Raw genomic sequence first — 19,336 nt, forward strand, 5'->3', positions numbered from 1 at the left:
GTGGTGGACAATGTTCTCAAAGGAGTTTGCCTTGGCTAGGGCTAGGCGATATATTGTTCAAAACTGGTTTGAAGTCCATATCATGATATTATATTGTTTTCATAGTTTTTGACCTGGATTCAATATGGTGTGTGTGTGTGTGTGTGTGTGTTATGCAAAAATCACAACATGGGAAAAACTGTGAAGCCAGCCAGTGCATCTATATATCTCCATCCGTATTTCAGACATTGTGATATATCAGAATATTAAGATGTTTAGCTGGTGGTATATCACAAAGTTGAAAACCAGATATCACCCAGCCCTACTGTTCGCCTCTACATAGTTTCATCTTTATTTCAGACATCATTATATATTGGTATATCACAATGTTTAACTGGTGATATATCACAATGTTGAAAACCAGATATCAGCCAGCCTTAGCCTTAGAATCATAGAATCATAGAATCATAGAGTTGGAAGAGACCACAAGGGCCATCGAGTCCAACCCCCTGCCAAGCAGGAAACACCATCAGAGCACTCCTGACATATGGTTGTCAAGCCTCTGCTTAAAGACCTTCAAAGAAGGAGACTCCACCACACACCTTGGCAGCAAATTCCACTGTCGAACAGCTCTTACTGTCAGGAAGTTCTTCCTAATGTTTAGGTGGAATCTTTTTTCTTGTAGTTTGGAACCATTGCTCCGTGTCCGCTTCTCTGGAGCAGCAGAAAACAACCTTTCTCCCTCCTCTATGTGACATCCTTTTATATATTTGAACATGGCTATCATATCACCCCTTAACCTCCTCTTCTCCAGGCTAAACATGCCCAGCTCCCTTAGCCGTTCTTCATAAGGCATCGTTTCCAGGCCTTTGACCATTTTGGTTGCCCTCCTCTGGACACGTTCCAGTTTGTCAGTGTCCTTCTTGAACTGTGGTGCCCAGAACTGGACACAGTACTCCAGGTGAGGTCTGACCAGAGCAGAATACAGTGGCACTATTACTTCCCTTGATCTAGATGCAATACTCCTATTGATGCAGCCCAGAATTGCATTGGCTTTTTCAGCCTTGGTGCCTGCCAGCTTGATTCTTGGCCATCTTTACTTATAACAGGTAGCTGGAGGGGACCACTTGGTTGGCAGGCCCAAGAGACCATTATTAATGGAGGTGCCTCCTTGTGTGAACCGGCAGTGGCAGGTGACTGACCAAGGAAGCCTCTGCAGGAGGGAGAGTTCCTTTCTGGGCCAGGTGCTCAAGCAGGTGCATTGTCTGTGTGCAGGTCCAAGTGGGGTCAGGAATGCAGTTCCACAGCCCTTCCCCACCGCAGTTGATCTTATTAATTCCTTATGAGCCATCCTTGGCAGTTATTTGTTGAAAGGCAGGCATGCAAGCGTAAAAAATTAAAAAGCTAGAACTGGGTGGTCTCTTTCCCAACTCACGTCCTTTCCCCCCAAACCTCCTGCTTGTAGGTGGATGGAGGCCTGCCTCAGTGAAGAGCTGCCCCCCACAACGGAGCTGGAGGAGGGGCTCAGGAATGGGGTCTACCTGGCCAAACTTGGAAACTTTTTCTCCCCCAAAGTGGTGTCTCTCAAGAAGATCTACGACCGGGAACAGACCAGGTATAAGGTAGGCAAGCATTTTTCTTCTGTAATGAAGCATCTCGCGGGGGCAGAAATAAGCAGTCAGCCCAACTGCAGCTGCTGGAAAGCCCAGAGCAGGATATATGAGAAGATGTGTTACAGTTGGTGTGCCCCGATTTTTATTTCGTTTTCTGAGAATTGGTGCATGGCTTTTCACTAGCAATAAGAAAGTATGTGAATAGTCTCAGTTTCGTTTGTTGATCACAGAAAGTCTTCCTTAGATGAGAGCATGGGATGCTTTCTGAAGGCCCTTGCAGCTACGGTGAGGCTCAGGTGGCAGCTTTTGCACAGAAATGTGTCAACACGACTCCCACCCCCACCCCCACCCCCAATCCCTGGCTTCTGGGGTGAAGGGAGCTGATCCACCTGAACACAGTCTTCCTGTGTGCATGATGCTTCTTCGTTGTTTTATTTATTTACGTATTTTATTACCTGCCCTTCACCCTAAGGTCAGGTTACAATACTAAAACACAATACTGAAAGCAGTTTTAAAGAAACTTACAGTGCACCTTCCTTCACATCTCCCGCTTCTTCCTCTGCGTTTCAGGCTACAGGCCTCCACTTCCGGCATACAGACAACGTGATTCAGTGGCTGAATGCAATGGCAGAGATTGGCCTCCCCAAGGTAACTTTGCCTGGACTGGAAACAGAAGGAGTCTTTGAAGGTTGGGGAGGGGGGGTCGCAGAAGAATTAGGCACATGGGAACCAAGGCTGGAGCACTCCAAACCACTTTACCTCTTCACTCCAGGTTCTTGGCATAGTCGTCATCTTTCTCCCTCCTGCCAACTCTTCCTTGGGGTGCTGCAGAGTGCCCCCTCTCTTCTCCCTGTTCCCCCCTTCCCACAAAAGGACTGAGCTTGTGGGCACAGTGGAGGAGTGAGCTTTGGGGAAACGGTTGCTCTGTTTTGCTCTGCCAAGCATGTGGAGGACTCAGTGGGCCTCTTTTTCTTTGCATTTAGATTTTTTACCCAGAAACAACAGACATCTATGACCGGAAGAACATGCCACGCTGCATCTACTGCATTCACGCACTCAGGTAATCAGAGGGGCGCAGGTGAGGCGATCCAACAGATGATGTTTTGAGGCCGGAAGAAACATCCTTGCCCACCCCTTTCTCTCTGTCTCTTAGAAAGGTAACCGGCATCAACAGTCTGCTTCCCAGCAGAATCAGTCAGTTCTCACTTTCCTTGCTTTGTTGGCAAGGAAATGCATACTGCCTACTTAAACCCCATCTGGGCTTACATTATGTTTGTTGATTCTATCAAAAATTAAGCCACGCACCCATAGTTCCTGCCTGGAAAACTGAACATGCTAACGCTAACAAGGCTATACAGTATTAGTTTCTAGGGTGGCCAGAAAAGAAATTAAACTTTTCCTGCCTCGGTCCTGAATCAGTTGTGCTAACATCAGCATGGATGGGTGATTAATCCTGCCCCCTACAGAACAATTCCCCCCCCCTCCGTTTCTGTCATGGTGAGAAACTATTTATTCTTGGGAATTTAGGGAGTCTCCCTGCTTCTAATTTGCCCTGTTCTGGCAGGGGGAGATCTTCTATGTGCAGAAGACTTAAGGGCAAGAGGCAACTTGAATCTAAAAGTCACAAGAGGAAGAGATCTGACAAATTTCCTTCAAACAGCATTTCTGTGGCTTCTCCTTTAATCTCCCCCAGGAGTTTTTATTATTATTATTTTATTATTTATTGAATTTGTATACCGCCCTTCATCTGAAGATCTCAGGAGGTTCACAGCATAAAAACAGTACAAAAACTCAAAATGCATAATAAAAGCAAGAGAAAGAACAAACCAAATTCCCCCCCCCCACACACACTGCCTGATCGTCCTTTATTTTTCCTCAGTTTGTACCTGTTCAAGTTGGGATTGGCCCCGCAGATTCAAGACCTGTATGGCAAAGTGGACTTCACAGGTGAGGGGAGCTCCTGCCTTCCTGTCTTTGGGTCGGTCATGGAGGAAGTGGCTCGAGTTTTTGTTTTTAGAAAGGGCACCGTCTGGCTGTTGGGTTGGACAGCAGAGCCTCCCTTTGCATTCTGCTAAAGATCAAACCCCAGACTTGGAGCAGGCCTTGCCGTTCTCGAGTGGGGGCCTTCCCAGGTGCTATCTCCTCCACCAGTGGCTGGACCTGTCACTGGGATTTGTGGATGGCAGGGGGGAAGGAGATGGGGAAATACCTGGCTGCCTTTTTGTTGAACCCTTGGCTGGCTGGCTGGCTTTACCAGGTATTTTCAAAAGGGCAGATGGGCATATCCTGGGGCTCACCTGCTGGTCCTTTTCCATTGTGCTATTCCAGAGGAGGAAATCAGCAACATGAGGCTCGAGCTGGAGAAGTATGGGATTCAGATGCCTGCCTTTGGAAAGATTGGTGGGATTTTGGCCAACGAGCTCTCTGTGGATGAAGCAGCACGTAAGAGGAAATGGGTTTCACTCTTTTCGGGTTGGTCGTGTGAGATAGAGCATTACCATGGAGACATAATCTATTGGAAGAATTAAATATGATGGAAGGGATTCGGTCTGTAAAAGTGGCAGAGGTTTTATATCATGCAGGGCCTGGAGGTTGCCTTCTGAGATGAGCACCTGTTTTGCAGCCACGGGTGCTTGCCAGTGTTCTGCCAGAGTTCCTGTTCTCTGCCCAAGTGCCCACATTCTCCTCCCAAGAAAAGGAAGGGGCTTGGGCTTGTGGGGTTGGGTTGCTCATTGAGCATCTCCAGGGCTGTGACTGACCAGAGCCTGTGCCTGGTGTTCCCTCCAGTGCATGCGGCTGTGATTGCAATCAACGACGCCATCGACCGCCAGATTCCTGTTGAAACATTTGCAGCAATGAGGAACCCCAATGCCATGTTGGTGAATCTGGAAGAGCCCCTCGCACCCACCTACCAGAGCACCCTGTACCAGGCAAAGCGGGACAAGACAGAAAATGCACGGAACAAGGTAGAGTTTATTTTGTATACCGCCGAATGACCCAAACCTCTGTGAGGTTTGCATGTGGCTCTTTCTGCTCCATATTGTGGAAGTGCTTAGACCTGCAGCTGGAGAGATTGCTTTGCTGGCTTTGACCCACAGCTGCCTCAGGGTAGAGCAGGCTTGCCACAAGGTGAAAGCTCTGTCTTGTGGGGAGGAAAGGCTTGCCGTGCCCTGCTCTTCTCTTGCACCTCTCCAGGGCATGTGCTTGAATGAGTGCAGTGCCAGGACCTGCCGATGCACATGCCGCATTATGCTTTTGAATTAAAATAGGAAAAGTCTCTTTGCCTAGGAATCGGGACTTGCATGGAACTTGGCAGGAAAGTGACCTAAGCCGAATTTCTTTTTTTCTTTCTGTCTGTCTGCAAACCAGACTGTGATAGTTAACACACAGCTTTTCCTGTAAAGCTCAAAGCAGTAAGGAAAGTGCGATTAAATTGTAAATCTCCCCAGGCCACACCCCCTCCTAAGCCACATGCCTCCCCAGTCCAGTTTACTCTCCTTGAGTGTTTTTGTCTGGTAGGAGGTGCGCTTGATGTCTGGCAAAGCAAACTCTAGGTTTGTGTAGTAACTAGCCTACTGTGAACTGTGCAGAGGTGAAATTTGCATCAGTTGCTCCACCCACTTTTGCCTCTGGCCCTGTGCGCTGCTGGTATGTGGCCTCTGGAAGATTGCCCAGATAGGAATGCAGCCTTCAGTTTAGAAATGCTCCCTGACACTGCAGTAGATTGATTGAATACACGTTTGCAGCGTTGGGATGCGGCTCTGAAAGCTGGTATTGCCTTGCAGCCACGTGGCTTGCACAAGAGCCTCAGTTATTTCTTGCTAGATGTTTCGGAATGTGCCTCTGGCAGTGCTGCTTGGTCTGGGAGGAGAATGGGGGCGACAGGGAATGTTCCCTTTCATTGCAGGAACTCGGTGTTGAGTCTCCAAGCACCTTCCTGCTTTTGGGCAGTGGGGAGGAAGGCCTAGAGGCCCTTGCAGCAGTGTCTCCACGTGGGTCTAGTGCATCCGTCAACCTGTTTAGCCCCATGCCAGCGCCTTGGAAGCTTTTGCTGCCACCCCCCAAAGGCAGCTCTAAGGAGGTGCTCCTATCCTGACTGCTGTTTTCTCCCTTCTTCTTTCAGATTGCCTCTGAGGATATGGAAAGGGAAAGGGACGTGTATGAAGAGCTGCTTACTCAAGCAGAGATCCAGGGCAACGTCAACAAAGTCAACAGTAAGCCCATCATCCCCATCCTAGCCCTCCTGGCTTCTTTATGAGACACTCTTTGCCCAAGAAGCTCCTTCAGGAAGCAGAAAATTCCATCTCTGGATGCCCTCCCAAAAAACTACGCTCCAACACCATCCTTCTATGTGGGCTCCATTTGCCTCATGAATGTGCTTGAGATGCCGAACTAGAGACTTAGCTGGGAGTAAGCAGCAGGACGGGGGAGGCAAAGTGCCAGGAGAGACCATCCTCTGTCCATATTGCCACTCCCTCCCCCACTGGCTTCTAGAACCTTCTGTTGTGCTCTGGGACATCTCAGGCATGGGGAGCATTTGGGGTTCTGCATGGGGTGGTGGAGGTGAAGAAGCCCTCCTGAGGAGGCCTACCCAAGGCCAGCTCCGTCTAGCTTTCCTTCTCTTTCTCTCTCTCCTCAGCCCACTCAGCCTTGTCGAAGATTGACCTGATTCTGGACCAAGGAGACGCTGCCGCATTGTACGCTGTCCTGTCATCGGCAGCCTTGGGTCTCCGGGGGCTGCGGCCGGAGAACAGCGAATGGTACCTGAAGCAGCTTCTGAGGGACAAGCAGCAGAAGCTGGAGGTAGGGGAGCCAGCGGGTGGGTGGTCCTGGCGCCTGGCTCGCAAGGAGCTCCTTCCGCTGTTGTACAGTTGGCACCCAGGATGTCTTAAGGACCAACAACACATTCAGCCGCATATCACAGACCCCGTGAATACATGGTGGCCCTGAGCAACTATTAAGTTTTTCTTCAGCATTGGCCACTGGCTTCCTAATCCAGTTGGCCTGACCTATTCATGGTCTCTTCCCCAAGAGCAAACTTCCTGTTCTGCTTTGAGATACTGCCCAGCTGCTGCTCTCCATGTTCGGCCAAGCACTGGGAATTGTGGGAGGCGTTGCACAGAATGCTGCTGCTGCCGCCTCCTCCACTTTCCCGGTCATGAATAAGGGGGTCAGCAGAAAGGAAATAAAGGGAGGTTCTGGATCTGCCGGGGCTGTTGGAGGCAGTGCAGACAAGTCTACTCTTTCCTCCCTCAGGCCGGCAGAGCTGGGCCCTTGCAGAAGGAGGAGCTGCAGGCCGGGGTGGACGTGGCAAACGGCATGGCTCAGCAGTACCAGCAGAGTAAGTTCTCCTCCGTGGGGCCCCTGCAGTTTGGGTTTTGCAGCTGGACAGGGCAGGCCTTTCTTGTGCTTCAACTGGAAAGCAAGTCCTCTCTTCACCCCTCCGCCCTCCCTTCCTGCAGGTTCTGAGGGGTGTCTGGGCAGGGGGCTGTCCTCCCACCCAGTTTTCTTGTGACTGCTGTGAGAGCAACCTCCCCAGCTTCACTTTCCCTCCCATTAAGAACACACCATCTCACTCTTGCTTTCTTTATTAATCCCCTCCTCATCTTTTTCAACTTTCATTTGTTTAATGCGGCTGTGGCTGGCACACCCTTCCATTTCCCCTCCCCTGTGGCCCAGGTGCCCTTGGGCATCTTTCCCTTGGGATGTACTGGCACTGCTGGGTGGGGTCAAGTCCTTCCCTCCTGCTACATTACTCCCTGAGGGAGGAACCTCAGGTGAAGCATTGTCCCTGTTGTGAAAAAAGCAGTCCTGCAGCCCCAAGGAACCTGTTGCCTTGGGCTCTGCTGTGGTTGAAGTGGACATTTTCCTCGTGAGGGGAAGACATGGTGCTTTGCTGTCCGCTGCTTGAAGCAGCCAGATCTCCTTGTTCACTCTGTCCATTTGGAAGAGGAAGAAGCAGCTCAGCCTGGCATCCTCCCTAGGAGTTGCTCTCGGGGGCCAGCAACCTGCCATCACTGTTATTCTTCTTGGTGCACCTGGCTTGCTCCTGGCAAAGGTGGGTGCACCCCTGCTGGTACGCCCAGCAGCCTCCAGGGAAGCAAAAGCTTCAGCCTCTCACCTTTCCTTCCTCTCTCCTTGGGCTCTCAGGATTGGCAGCTGTGGGGAGGATCAACACAGCCATCCGCAACGGCCTCGCTGAGAAGACAGTGGTGGAACTGATGAACCCCGAGGCCCAGCTGCCTCCAGTCTATCCGTTTGCTGCTGAGCTGTACCAGAAGGAACTGGCCACCCTGCAACAGCAGAGTCCGGACGTAAGTCCCTTGAAGGGTTTTGCTGATGGTTTGCTTTTAAGGGGCCTTTGTGAGACGTTGTTTGGGCATTCCTGCCAGGCCTGTGTGCATCCGTGAGAAATGCATGTTTTCTACCGCGAGTCAAGGCGCTGGCTGCAGCTCCCTATTGCATGTGTATGCAGTGAGGAACATGACCCGAGCAGGATGTGGGATGTGAACTTGACAAGAAGCTCTTCCATGAGCTACATGCACAAGCATGCCGGCCACTCTGCCTCCCAGGGGCACCTTCATCCTTCTCCCCTCCTGCAGCATCACTGGGACTTCATGCTGGAATGAGCATTTGGGGAAGGTGGATCAAGCTGTGCCTGGGGCGGGGCGGGGGGGGTGCTGCTTGGCTGGCTGGCTGAACTTGGCAGTGCAGGAATGGGGAGTGATGAGGTTTTCTCCTACCATTTGCTTCTGAAATACCTCTGGTATTTTTGCCGATGTGATCTGGGCTTTTTCCTCTTGTCCATGTCTACTTCATGTGCACAAGTAGATCCCTCCAAGTCAGGCTTTCAGCCTGGCCTTCCAGGGATATTGCAGAATGCTTCTTTTGCTCAGCTTTCCCAGAGAGGAAGAAATGATAAGAACATTGAAATTGTTGACCCGGCCCCAGATCCCTCCCCTCCACCGGACATTCTGCCAGTGGAGTTTAGCCAGTACCATCCCCCCTGAGGCCTTGCAGTCCTGGCCTCCCTTCCCAGGCTCCCTTTCCCCACTTTGTGTGGTCAGCATGGTCCTCTTTCTCTGTCTCCTCAGGGTCACCTCACACACCCAGAACTGTCGGTGGCTGTGGAGATGCTCTCTTCAGTGGCCCTCATCAACCGAGCTCTGGACTCCGGGGATGTCAACATGGTCTGGAAGCAGCTGAGCAGCTCAGTGACGGGTCTGACAAATGTCGAGGATGAAAACTCCCAGAGGTCAGACCCCCCCACCTCCCTCCACAACACACCCACCAGCCTTTCTCTCTTGAGAAGGGCCAAGTGCTGCTGATGGCCGAAATGGGAGGAGACGAAGGCATCGTGATCCAGAGTCCTCTGAGTCCCAAGTGGAGGCTCTGGGGATGGACCAGAGGGCCCAACAGCACCTCCAATGGCCAGTAGGAAGGAAGTGACAACTGGTTTCCAGGAAGTGGGGTAGAAATAGTGATTGGACAGTTCTGGCCTGTGAGAGCCCCTTTTGAGGCTCTGGCTTTTGGACCCTCAGGGTTAGGCCAGGGGAGCAGGCCTTGAAGGGTTTCCTGCAGGCAAACCCCTTTGCATTCATGTGCTCCAGATCATTGCCACTGGGAATGGTGCCTTTTGCGCAGGCCTTCCACTTCCTTCATCTCCTGTGGCTTTGCCTGCGTCTTCATGTTTTGTTCTTTCAGCGGCCAGCCCCTTGACATGTGCTGTCTTGACTCTCGGCAGATACATTGAGGACTTGCTGAAGCTGAAGAGTCAGGCACGGAGTGAAGGGGCAGAGTTCATCACCTGGAATGACATCCAGTCGTGCGTTGACCGGGTGAACGTGGCAGTGCACGAAGAGCATGAGCGTAAGTGGCTCTTGGGGTGTGGAAGCTTCCCAGGGGGGATGCCCTTGTTGCCCAGGCCTCCGTCCAAGCCCCATCAGGGCGAGTCGGTGGCTTGGGATCCGAAAGCCCTGCATTGGTCCTGTTGGTGCCATGACTGGGTGGGCAGGACTTCTTAGTGAGCCTGAGATCACTGGTGAAATCAAGGCGCCATTCTGGGAATGGATGCGAAGGCAGCAAAGCACAGAAGGAGATATTCAGAGGTGGAGTATGTGTCTTTTGCGTGGCCAATGGCTAGTTCAACTGGTGGCCACGCAAGGAAGTTTTCTGGCCCAGGCTGTCATAGGTTCGTCAGGTGGTTGCCTTATCTATAAAAGTATCAGATCAACAGGAAGTTGTGGGCTGAAAATAACACGGTGCAACCCCAAACACTTGGGATGCTAACCAGGCAAGACAGCATGCCAGGATGTGCTGTTGAAAGTCTGGCCCATCTTGTCTTCCCTGTGCACTCGGCCTCTGTTAGGGTGAGGTCAGTGTCTCCCTTGAGGGAGAAGACAGTGCTCCTCCTCCTCAGGGGCAGGAGAATGGGAGGATCTCCTTCAGCCCGGGAACGTCAGCAAGGGCGAAGTGGGTCTCATCAGAGGGAGGCAGTTCCTCCAGGGTCCAGCATCTCTTGTGTTCAGCAGGTGCTTCCGTTGCTCTGAGGAACAAGATGCCAGAGGCCTTGTCAGGTTTTAGCTGCCTTGAACTCAGCCAGTCCGATTAGGGTTTTTATGGCTGGTGTATGGTTTTAACAACGTCTCCTATAGCTCTATAAATTCATATTTCGGGCTAGTGTTGTACGATGACTTTTGTAATTTGTTTTATATTTTAATACTGCGTGAAAGCCACCTTGGGAAAGTGGTTTCCCTAAAGGGTGGCATATAAGCCTTTAGAGGGAATAAACGGCAAAGTCAGCCCTCCCTGCCTGCTCCCCTCTGTGGGCCCTTCCAGTCAACCCTGGCTGCTCCCTCAGCCCTTTCAGTAAACTGGGGAGTGCTTTTCCCTTCCTTTCCTGGCCTCGTCCTCAGGTGCCTGGCCTAACAGTTGCAGTGTGTGGGCCAGCAGAGAGCAGGAGCAGAAGGTCTACCGGGTGGTGCCTCATGTGCCCCGGAGATCCCCCTGCCTTCATCCTTCCTTTCTGTCCTGTTTGTTCCAGGGATCTTGGCAATCGGGCTCATCAATGAGGCTTTGGACGAAGGAGATGCGAGGAAGACCTTGCAAGCACTGCAGATTCCTGCAGCAAAGCTGGAGGGGGTCACCCCCAAAGTAGCACAGCATTACCAAGATGTGCTGCTCCGCACCAAGAGGGAGAAAGCTCAGGTGTGTTGGGCATCCCTCCCTGCATCCAGGGGTGGGGAGGTTTTCACTGTCTGACTCCTCCGCTGGGAGTGTTCCACAGCCCCATACTTTAGCGGGGCCAGGCCAGATAACCTGGGCCGTCCTTCGACGCCCAGGGAGGATGGCTGTGATGCCTTTGTTGGCTCTCAGGGGCCTTTGAGTGGCCTCCTGTGTGTGCACTGTCAAGGTGTGCAACTTCTGCTGCAGCTTTGGGGTCCGCTTTGGCCCATCAATAAAATATTTGTATGGAATGTTGATGTTTATTAATAGCATTGCTTGTCCCCAACTCCCTTTATGTTCATGAGCTTCTGTTGAGTCTCGTTTGGCCCATCAGGAAAATTTCTGGTTCTCTGAGGGCAGGGGAGCCAGAGACCCGGCCAATCTCCTTCCACCCACTTAGAGCAAGGGGTAGCCAATATGGTGCCCTCAGGATACTGTTGGACTCCAACTTCCATCAGCCCTTGCCAGCAAGGCCGATGGTCAGGGATGATGGCAGGAGCTGCCACCATCCCTTTCGAAGAGAGTATTTCATCAGTGCTTCGTTCGAGGCAAGCTGGACAGGGTTCCATTTAGCTAAATGGATTTTAGTTTAAAACTGAGCCAGTGTAGGTGGAGGCAAATGTTGCTTTGCACTCCAGTCATCTAGTGTGTCTAAATTTGACTGGCTGAGACTGGAGTGGGCTGGGAAGATTGAGAGGCAAAGCAGGCCTTTTGCCCCTCCCCTGGGTATGATATCCTCTCTTCGGTTTGGCTTCAGTTTCTCTGCTGGGGGTGAACCTTGTTTTGCTTTCCTTTCAGGAAACTCGGGATGAAACGGCTGTCCTCTGGCTGGATGAAATCCAGGGAGGTATTCTGCAATCAAACAGGGACACAGAGGAAGCCCAGCGCTGTGAGTCTCCCTGTCGTCTTTTCAGCAGTTTTTTTTTGGGGGGGTGGGCTGCCAATCTCTGTTTCCATCTAAAGATGCAACCATGCCAGTGGTGTGGGAAGCAGGTTCTGTTCGTTTGAACATTGGCATTTCTCTTGGTCATGCTTCCCAGAAGCCTGCTTCTTAATACCCAACTGGCATTAGGGTCATTTTAGCCCTTGGGTTCAAGGATGTCTCTGTTTCATCTCTTGGGAGGTTGCAGGTCTAAGTTAGTAGCCTGAGACCTCCTTGTAAAATGGCCAGTGTTCACTGTGGTGTTTAATAATAATTCATTATTTATACCCCGCCCATCTGGCTGGGTTTCCCCAGCCACTCTGGGCGGCTTGTAACAAAACACTAAAATACAACAACCTATTAAACATTAAAAGCTTCCCTAAACAGGGCTGCCTTCAGATGTCTTCTAAAAGTTTGGTAGTTATTTTTCTCTTTGACATCTGGTGGGAGGGCGTTCTACAGGGTGAGTGCCAATACCGAGAAGGCCCTCTGCCTGGTTCCCTGTAACTTGGCTTCTCGCAGCGCGGGAACCGCCAGAAGGCCCTCGGCACTGGACCTCAGTATCCAGGCAGAACGATGGAGGTGGAGACGTTTATTTTTGTGGCCGCTCAGACTTTCCTCTACCCTCTCCCTGTGTTTTGGCCTGAGTCTCTGCAGAGGTCGCAAGGGCTTCTCTTGCTTTTATCTCAGTTGCCGTAGGGATCCTGGCCATCAACGAGGCAGTGGACCAAGGAGATGTTGGGGTGACCCTGGGCTGCCTGCGTTCAGCTAACGTAGGGCTGTATGGCGTGACCCCAGAGTGTGCAGACACGTACCAGCAGGAGCTGGCGGAAGTCAAGAGGACGAAACTGGCAGCAGGTGAAGGCGGGGGCTGGAGAGGAATGGGGCTGTGGTCTGCATGGGCCTGGACTGGTGGAGGGGAGAGGCTGTGTTGACAGCAAGGCTGTCTTTGGCCATCCAGGCCAGCTTTGCCTCCTCTCCCCACTCTGCTCCTACTGGAGTACTTGCCTGGGAGTGTCTACACACATTGTGCCACAGAGCCCCACGGTTCCTCCTCACGGAGGCAGAGAAGGGCTTCTTTGTCCCCCTCCCTACGACATCCCGTTTCTTCCAGGAGACAACGGCAGTGAGTGGGTGAAGCACTGGGTGAAGGGAGGCTACCATTATTACCATAACCTGAGGACCAAAGAAGGAAGCTGGGAAGAGCCCCAGGGAGGATTTGTGCCAAATAACACACAACTCTCCCGGGAGGATATCCAGGTATGTTGCGCATGTGCCGCCTCCTCTAGTCCTCAGCACCACCAAATCAGGGCCAAGTGCCTCTTGACCTGGTCAGTGCAAGGGAGGGGTGTCATCGCAGGGTATCAGGCTTGTTTTGCCCCCTCTCAAGTGATCCTTGATTTCCTTTGCTCAGTCACTGACATGTGCAAGGCCCTTTATGACTTCAGGGGGCAGCTTTGGGTGCTTCTGCTGCAAGATTTTTTCTCGCTATTTCTTTAAAACACAACTATGATAGGAGTGGAAAAGTGGGACCCACTTCCTTGACTTGGCAGGAATACCACCTGCCATTTGGTTCTTCCCCTCCCTTCCAGCTGCTCATTATAAAAGCTATTACGTAACTTTAGCAATGGGTCTTAAGTTTGCTGGTTTTTCTCCTTCCTCCCCATCCCACTTTCCTTTTGTGCCAAGTCTATTAGATTGTAAGCCTGTGGGCGCAGCCTGCTTTTCTAATCTTGGTACAATGCCTGGAAAACTGTAAGGTAGTAGCTATATGAGATAGTTGCAGCAAAAAGAATAGCCTTGTAGTACCTTAAACACTAAGAAATGTATTATGGCATAAACCAGGTGCTTCATTAATAATAATAATAATAATAATAATAATAATGGTTTAAATTCCAGATAAAAACCATAAGATACAGTTATATCAGCAAAATATTAAAATGACATTACAGTGGTGCCTCAGGTTACATATGCTTCAGGTTACATATGCTTCAGGTTACATACGCTTCGGGTTACAGACTCCGCTAACGCAGAAATATTACCTTGGGTTAAGAACTTTGCTTCAGGATGAGAACAGAAATCATGCAGCAGCGGCAGCAGGAGGCCCCATTAGCTAATATGGTGCTTCAGTTTAAGAACAGTTTCAGGTTAAGAACAGACCTCCAGAACGAATTAAGTTCTTAACCCGAGGTACCACTGTAAAACCTGGTAGTACCACTACACAGTGGCAAAAGGGCAGCAAAGGCTAAGTGTTAAAAGATCGCTGAAGGTAGAGTGAATAAACACTCCCTGAGGTGATGCTGGGGGTACCTGACAGCCCATCAGAGGCAGCAACTCCTTCCACCATAAAGGCTGTTCTCTTGAATCACCCTGAGTCAAGGGACCTGCCTCTGGGACAAGGATGGGTGTTGGTTGCCTTTTGGCCAGATGCTGAGTGTGGCATTTTTCCTCTCCCCCCCCCCCCACTGCCTTTCCCCGGGCCAACATGGATCTAGAGTTCCATCTCCGCCGTCACCGCAGCGTACAACCGAGAGCAGCTCTGGCTGGCCAACGAGAACCTGATTACCAGGCTGCAGGCCTGTTGCCGTGGCTACCTTGTCCGCCAGGAGTTCAGTGGTCGGATGCGTTTCTTGAAGAAGCAAGTTCCTGCCATCACCTGCATCCAGGTATAGGGGGTGGTGGGAGGGCAGGGAGAACTTGGGGAGAGAAAGCAAAGAGCTGCTGGGGGTGGGCATTGAGGGTGGGGAACTCTGGGTCAGGGATGTGTAATGTGGCTGGTCTCTGGCGGTACCCACTTGGCAAAGCTTCCTTTGGTCTGTTGGCTGGGCTTCTTCAAGGTTCCCACAGTCAACCCTTTTGTTCTCATTCTGTTGTTTGCGGTTGCTGGCTGGGGATACCATGTTCCGCAGGCTGTATCTCACGGCTGTGGAGAATTTGAGGAGCCCAGTTCTGGTGCCAGAGTGATGGGCAGCTAAGCAATGGGCCATGCAGCCCCCCTAAGTCCCCGCTTCTTTTGCCCCAACCAAGTCATGCAGGAGAACAGTCCAGCATTGGCTTGGAAGAGTTTCTTGGTATTTCCTGCTGGGGTAGGGGAGTAAGGTTGTTTAAGCTTTAAGCTCCCCCGGGGTATCTGTTGCAAGGGTGGTGGGTATTTTGGTTCCTTGTTTTCAAATCTGGGTGAGAGAGGCTCTTTGGAGAGAGCTGGCCATGCTGCTGAAAGCCCAGATCCTGTTTGCTGCTCATTACAGTGCCACGGCTCCTTGGCACTGTTTCTGTTCAGAGTCCCTTGTTTTGAGGTGGTTTGGCTTTCACTAGAGGCTGTTTTTGGTCCAGCAGCTGAGCAAAGAGAAGCAGTGGCTGTCCCCAGCTGTGATCAGTTTTGGGTTGCAGACTGGAGGGAAGTGTGGGGGGGGGTGTAGAAGCATACAGGAGATGTTGCAGTCAGGCAAAGGAGGTCTCTAACCTGGTGTTGGGTTTGGTTTCAGTCTCAGTGGCGTGGCTACAAACAGCGAAAGGCCTATCAAGACCGCCTGAAGTACTTGGAGGCCCACAAGGACGAAGCGGTGAAGGTAATTATCTTTCTAGGTCAGGCACTTTGGAATTGGAGCTCACCCCACCCCACACCTACTCTGTCTTTCCAGGATGGATAAAACTGGTGGTCTCCTTCCCCTCCCACTTCCTTGCCTCAGCCCAAGCCCTCTGGGACTCCTAGTGGCTGGTCTTAACCCCTTCATACTCTAAATAGCACTTATACATATTTATGCTTGACAACAATTTCCCACACTCTTTTAGATGTGGCAGCCATTTTATGTTAGGCCATGCCCTTGCAGCAGCCATTTTGTAACCAGCACCCACAAAATTCCCGTATGCCCACTAGCCCCAAAGAGTTGGCAACCTCTGCTTTCAAACAGACCAGATATGAGATCCTCTGGCCCATGGGTCTAATCCAGCCTTCTGGGCCTTTCCACCAAGCCCCAAGTCATGCCCCCTCCTCTTTGGCTGTGCTTGCTTCGCTTCCCCACCCTCTCACAAGAGGCCAACAATATTCCCATGTCTCTTCCAGAAAAAGGCCGGCAGTGGTTGTCTGCCCTGATCCCCTTTTGCCTGATCTTCTTCTACTTGCTTTGCCTCTCTCAGTTAACCTCTCACTCTCCCCCACCCCCCGCAAAAAAAAGAAAAGGAAAGGAAAAGAAGGTCCTGTTCCTCTTTCGGCCATCTGCTTCCCTCTTCCTCACTGCCATGGTGCCTGCAGGCAAAACAAAAACAACATCCCCTTGGTAGGGCCAAGCACTACTCAGGCCTAAAAGGTAAAGGTAAAGGTACCCCTGCCCGTACGGGCCAGTCTTGACAGACTCTGGGGTTGTGCGCCCATCTCACTCAAGAGGCCAGGGGCCAGCGCTGTCCGGAGACACTTCCGGGTCACGTGGCCAGCGTGACATCGCTGCTCTGGCCAGAGCCAGAGCCAGAGCCAGAGCCAGAGCCGCACACGGAAACGCCGTTTACCTTCCCACTGGTAAGCGGTCCCTATTTATCTACTTGCACCCAGAGGTGCTTTCGAACTGCTAGGTTGGCAGGCGCTGGGACCGAGCAGCGGGAGCGCACCCCGCCGCAGGGATTCGAACCGCAGACCTTTCGATCGGCAAGCCCTAGGCGCTGAGGCTTTAACCCACAGCGCCACCTGCGTCCCAGGCCTACTCCTTCCCAAACGTGTCCACAGTAACCTCCTAGCAAATGACTCGGCCACCTGCTTTGAAGCCTCCTTTCCCACCTCACACCCATGCAAGGCATCTCCTGGTGCATGGTGTGCTTCAGCCAAGATTGGAAAGCTCAGCCATGGATTGTCACCTCACCTGGCAATGTAAGGAGAGCAAAGGAAGGGGCTTCATCTGACCCACGTGCAACCAGGATGAGGATACAAAGCCAGGGGCTCCACCTACCCTTCTCTACCAGAAAGCAGGAGGTCCCAGAGCCCCATTCTCCCTCCTCTCCCCCCTACTCAGCTTAGTGCAACACCCATTTTCAGCACCCATTTTCAATTTTTTCCATCTTCCACAGATTCAAGCCATGACCAGGATGTACCAGGCCCGGAAACGGTACCGAGGTCGGCTGCAGTACTTCCGGGATCATGTAAGTGCATTGCAGGTGGGGCACCTGGGATTGCTGGATTCCCTCCCATCAGCCCTGGTAACCAGCAGGGCCAATGGATGATAGTGGTGTCAATCATGATGATGATCGTGGAGGTTGCAGTCCAGTGACATCCAGGGGTGGAAGGGCATAGATGGAAGCACTACTGTGCTACTCTTGCCATGGGACAGGATGGCAAAGGGTTTGCTTTTGTCTCTTGGCTAGATCAATGACATTGTGAAGATCCAGGCCTTCATCCGTGCCAATAAAGCTCGCGATGACTACAAGACGCTGAGTGAGTATTGCCAGGAAGGGAAGCCCATGCAGCTAGTCATGTCCTGAAACTGCCCAAGAAGGGACTGTTGTGGCAAGCAGGAAGGCTGCCATTTTTCATTGGTTTCCTACAATCCAGTTGTCCCACAGGGGACATAAGGGGACAAAGCCACTCAGTGGAAGCTTTTTCTCTGTAACTGGCATTGTGAGGTAACCATGGCAATATTCGGCCCTGGCTATTTTGGTCATGGAAGTGGGTTTGGCATGTGACCTCGCCAAAGCTTATTAAGAAGTGGATTGCTTCACTTGCCTGTCCTGTTTCTGCTGAGAGCCTGACTTGGCGCCTTGGACCTCCCCACTCCCTCCCTCCCCTTCAAAACGGGGCAAAATGGAGGGGTTTGGGTTCTTTCCTTTCAGTCTGTCTGCTTCTTATGTACACAAGAAAGAGCGTTTCTCTCATGAAAATAAATGAAAGGCCTGCTCCTTTTGTGCCATCAGCATTTGTCACCATTCCTTGGCTGGCGTCTTTCCCTCCACAGTCAATGCTGAAGACCCCCCGATGGCGGTTGTCCGGAAGTTTGTGCACTTGCTGGATCAGAGCGATCAAGATTTCCAAGAGGAACTGGACGTGATGAAGCTGCGTGAGGAGGTCGTGACCTTGATCCGCTCCAATCAGCAGCTGGAGAATGACCTCAACCTCATGGACATAAAAATTGGCTTGCTGGTGAAGAACAAAATCACGCTGCAGGTATAGTCCCTGCTGTCTGGGAGGGGAGCAATCCCCCTTGCCAAGTTCTCCTCAAGCAACAAGGACACAGTTGTGTATGGCGGGCTTTGAAGGTTTTCGTTAGTAGTCACTGAAAGTTAGAGCTCATAAAGCAACAGTTTCCCTCTCGTCAATAATTTCCCTGCCAGACCAGATCTGTTATCTGTCAGTTGTCCTATGGCTGATGAGAAAGATGGCCACATCCACATAACGTGACGGTCGGGGGTATCCTGTACTTCTAAATATGGTGGGTTGTGTATCAGCAAAGATAAGAGGCCCCAAACAATTCAAGGGATATCCAAATCCCCCAATTCGGCTATTGCCTTATGTAGCTTTGGTAAGCGTCTTTGCTCTTTTTCTTTCCCAATATTTCCATTTCAATGATTGATAGATCTACTGATACTGCTCAGCAGGTAAGGAAAACTTGGGTTTGCAGGCCAGAAAGGTGCTAGCCAGTATTTCCAGGTCTGCCAGAGTCAGCGGCAGGAGACGAGGCCAGGGTCCCAGGGAAAGGATGGGATGCTAAGCACAGGCTCTGAGTTCCCCTCTGCCCTTCCCTCCTCGCTGCAGGATGTCGTGTCTCACAGCAAGAAGCTTACCAAGAAGAATAAGGAGCAGCTCTCGGACATGATGATGTTGAACAAGCAAAGGGGAGGCTTGAAGGCTCTGAGCAAAGAGAAGAGGGAGAAGCTGGAGGCCTATCAGCATCTCTTCTACTTGCTGCAGGTGAGGAGAGAGGAGGAGCTGTAGCGGGAGGTGACCCTTTGTCTTCTCCCCTTCTCTTCTCTCCGTGAACTGCTCTCCATGATCCCCTCCTTGTTTCGCTGCAGACTAACCCCACTTACCTGGCTAAGCTGATTTTCCAAATGCCCCAGAACAAATCCACAAAATTCATGGACTCTGTCATCTTCACGCTGTACAACTATGCCTCCAATCAGCGGGAGGAGTACCTGTTGCTGCGCCTCTTCAAGACTGCACTGCAGGAGGAGATCAAGTACGTGGGTCGGGAGCCTTTAACTCTCAGGGGCTGCATGGGGAGTAAAGACACCTGTTCACCGCGCTTTGGGCTCTCATTTTTTTAGTAGAAGTGCAGCCCTTGGCTACCATGGGGAGTCGTGGAGCCCAGATACCTGTCACAGAGGGCAGCTTTCTTTGGGCTTCTGGTTCCTGCTGTCACTTTGGCTCCCAAGTTGGAAGGCCAGGCATGAGTTTGCCATGTGGTCAGCAGTAAATGCTCACATGTGGTTGTAAGGGGAGGAGCAATAAAGCTATTTAAACTATTAAATTGAAATACTCAGAAAGAAAAAAAATTGCTTTCCCCCTGACTTTGCATTCTCAGTTATAGTGGTGTGGGGGGCCCTTTCACATTGGAATAAGTGCACCACCCTGAGATTTTGTGATGAAGGGTAGTATATAAATTGGCTATAGATAGAC

At 51.4% G+C, this 19,336-nt stretch overlaps 1 protein-coding gene across 1 annotated transcript in view; it reads left to right on the forward strand.

Annotated features, from left to right (window-relative positions):
- Positions 1-19,336, forward strand: part of IQGAP1 (IQ motif containing GTPase activating protein 1) — a 50,046-nt gene that overhangs the window by 19,866 nt on the left and 10,844 nt on the right. The window contains exons 3-25 of the mRNA XM_079952742.1: positions 1,445-1,601; positions 2,163-2,240; positions 2,576-2,652; positions 3,472-3,539; positions 3,921-4,034; positions 4,380-4,558; positions 5,716-5,806; positions 6,232-6,395; positions 6,849-6,933; positions 7,743-7,906; positions 8,687-8,847; positions 9,337-9,461; positions 10,636-10,799; positions 11,616-11,706; positions 12,430-12,597; positions 12,854-12,999; positions 14,235-14,405; positions 15,225-15,308; positions 16,795-16,866; positions 17,089-17,158; positions 17,676-17,884; positions 18,473-18,628; positions 18,733-18,896. Of these exons, the coding sequence (XP_079808868.1) occupies positions 1,445-1,601; positions 2,163-2,240; positions 2,576-2,652; positions 3,472-3,539; positions 3,921-4,034; positions 4,380-4,558; positions 5,716-5,806; positions 6,232-6,395; positions 6,849-6,933; positions 7,743-7,906; positions 8,687-8,847; positions 9,337-9,461; positions 10,636-10,799; positions 11,616-11,706; positions 12,430-12,597; positions 12,854-12,999; positions 14,235-14,405; positions 15,225-15,308; positions 16,795-16,866; positions 17,089-17,158; positions 17,676-17,884; positions 18,473-18,628; positions 18,733-18,896 (2,958 nt within the window). The remainder of the gene's footprint in view (positions 1-1,444; positions 1,602-2,162; positions 2,241-2,575; positions 2,653-3,471; positions 3,540-3,920; positions 4,035-4,379; positions 4,559-5,715; positions 5,807-6,231; positions 6,396-6,848; positions 6,934-7,742; positions 7,907-8,686; positions 8,848-9,336; positions 9,462-10,635; positions 10,800-11,615; positions 11,707-12,429; positions 12,598-12,853; positions 13,000-14,234; positions 14,406-15,224; positions 15,309-16,794; positions 16,867-17,088; positions 17,159-17,675; positions 17,885-18,472; positions 18,629-18,732; positions 18,897-19,336) is intronic.

This window comes from Podarcis cretensis, assembly GCF_951804945.1.
Source record: "Podarcis cretensis genome assembly, chromosome: 14".
Lineage (NCBI taxonomy): Eukaryota > Metazoa > Chordata > Lepidosauria > Squamata > Lacertidae > Podarcis > Podarcis cretensis.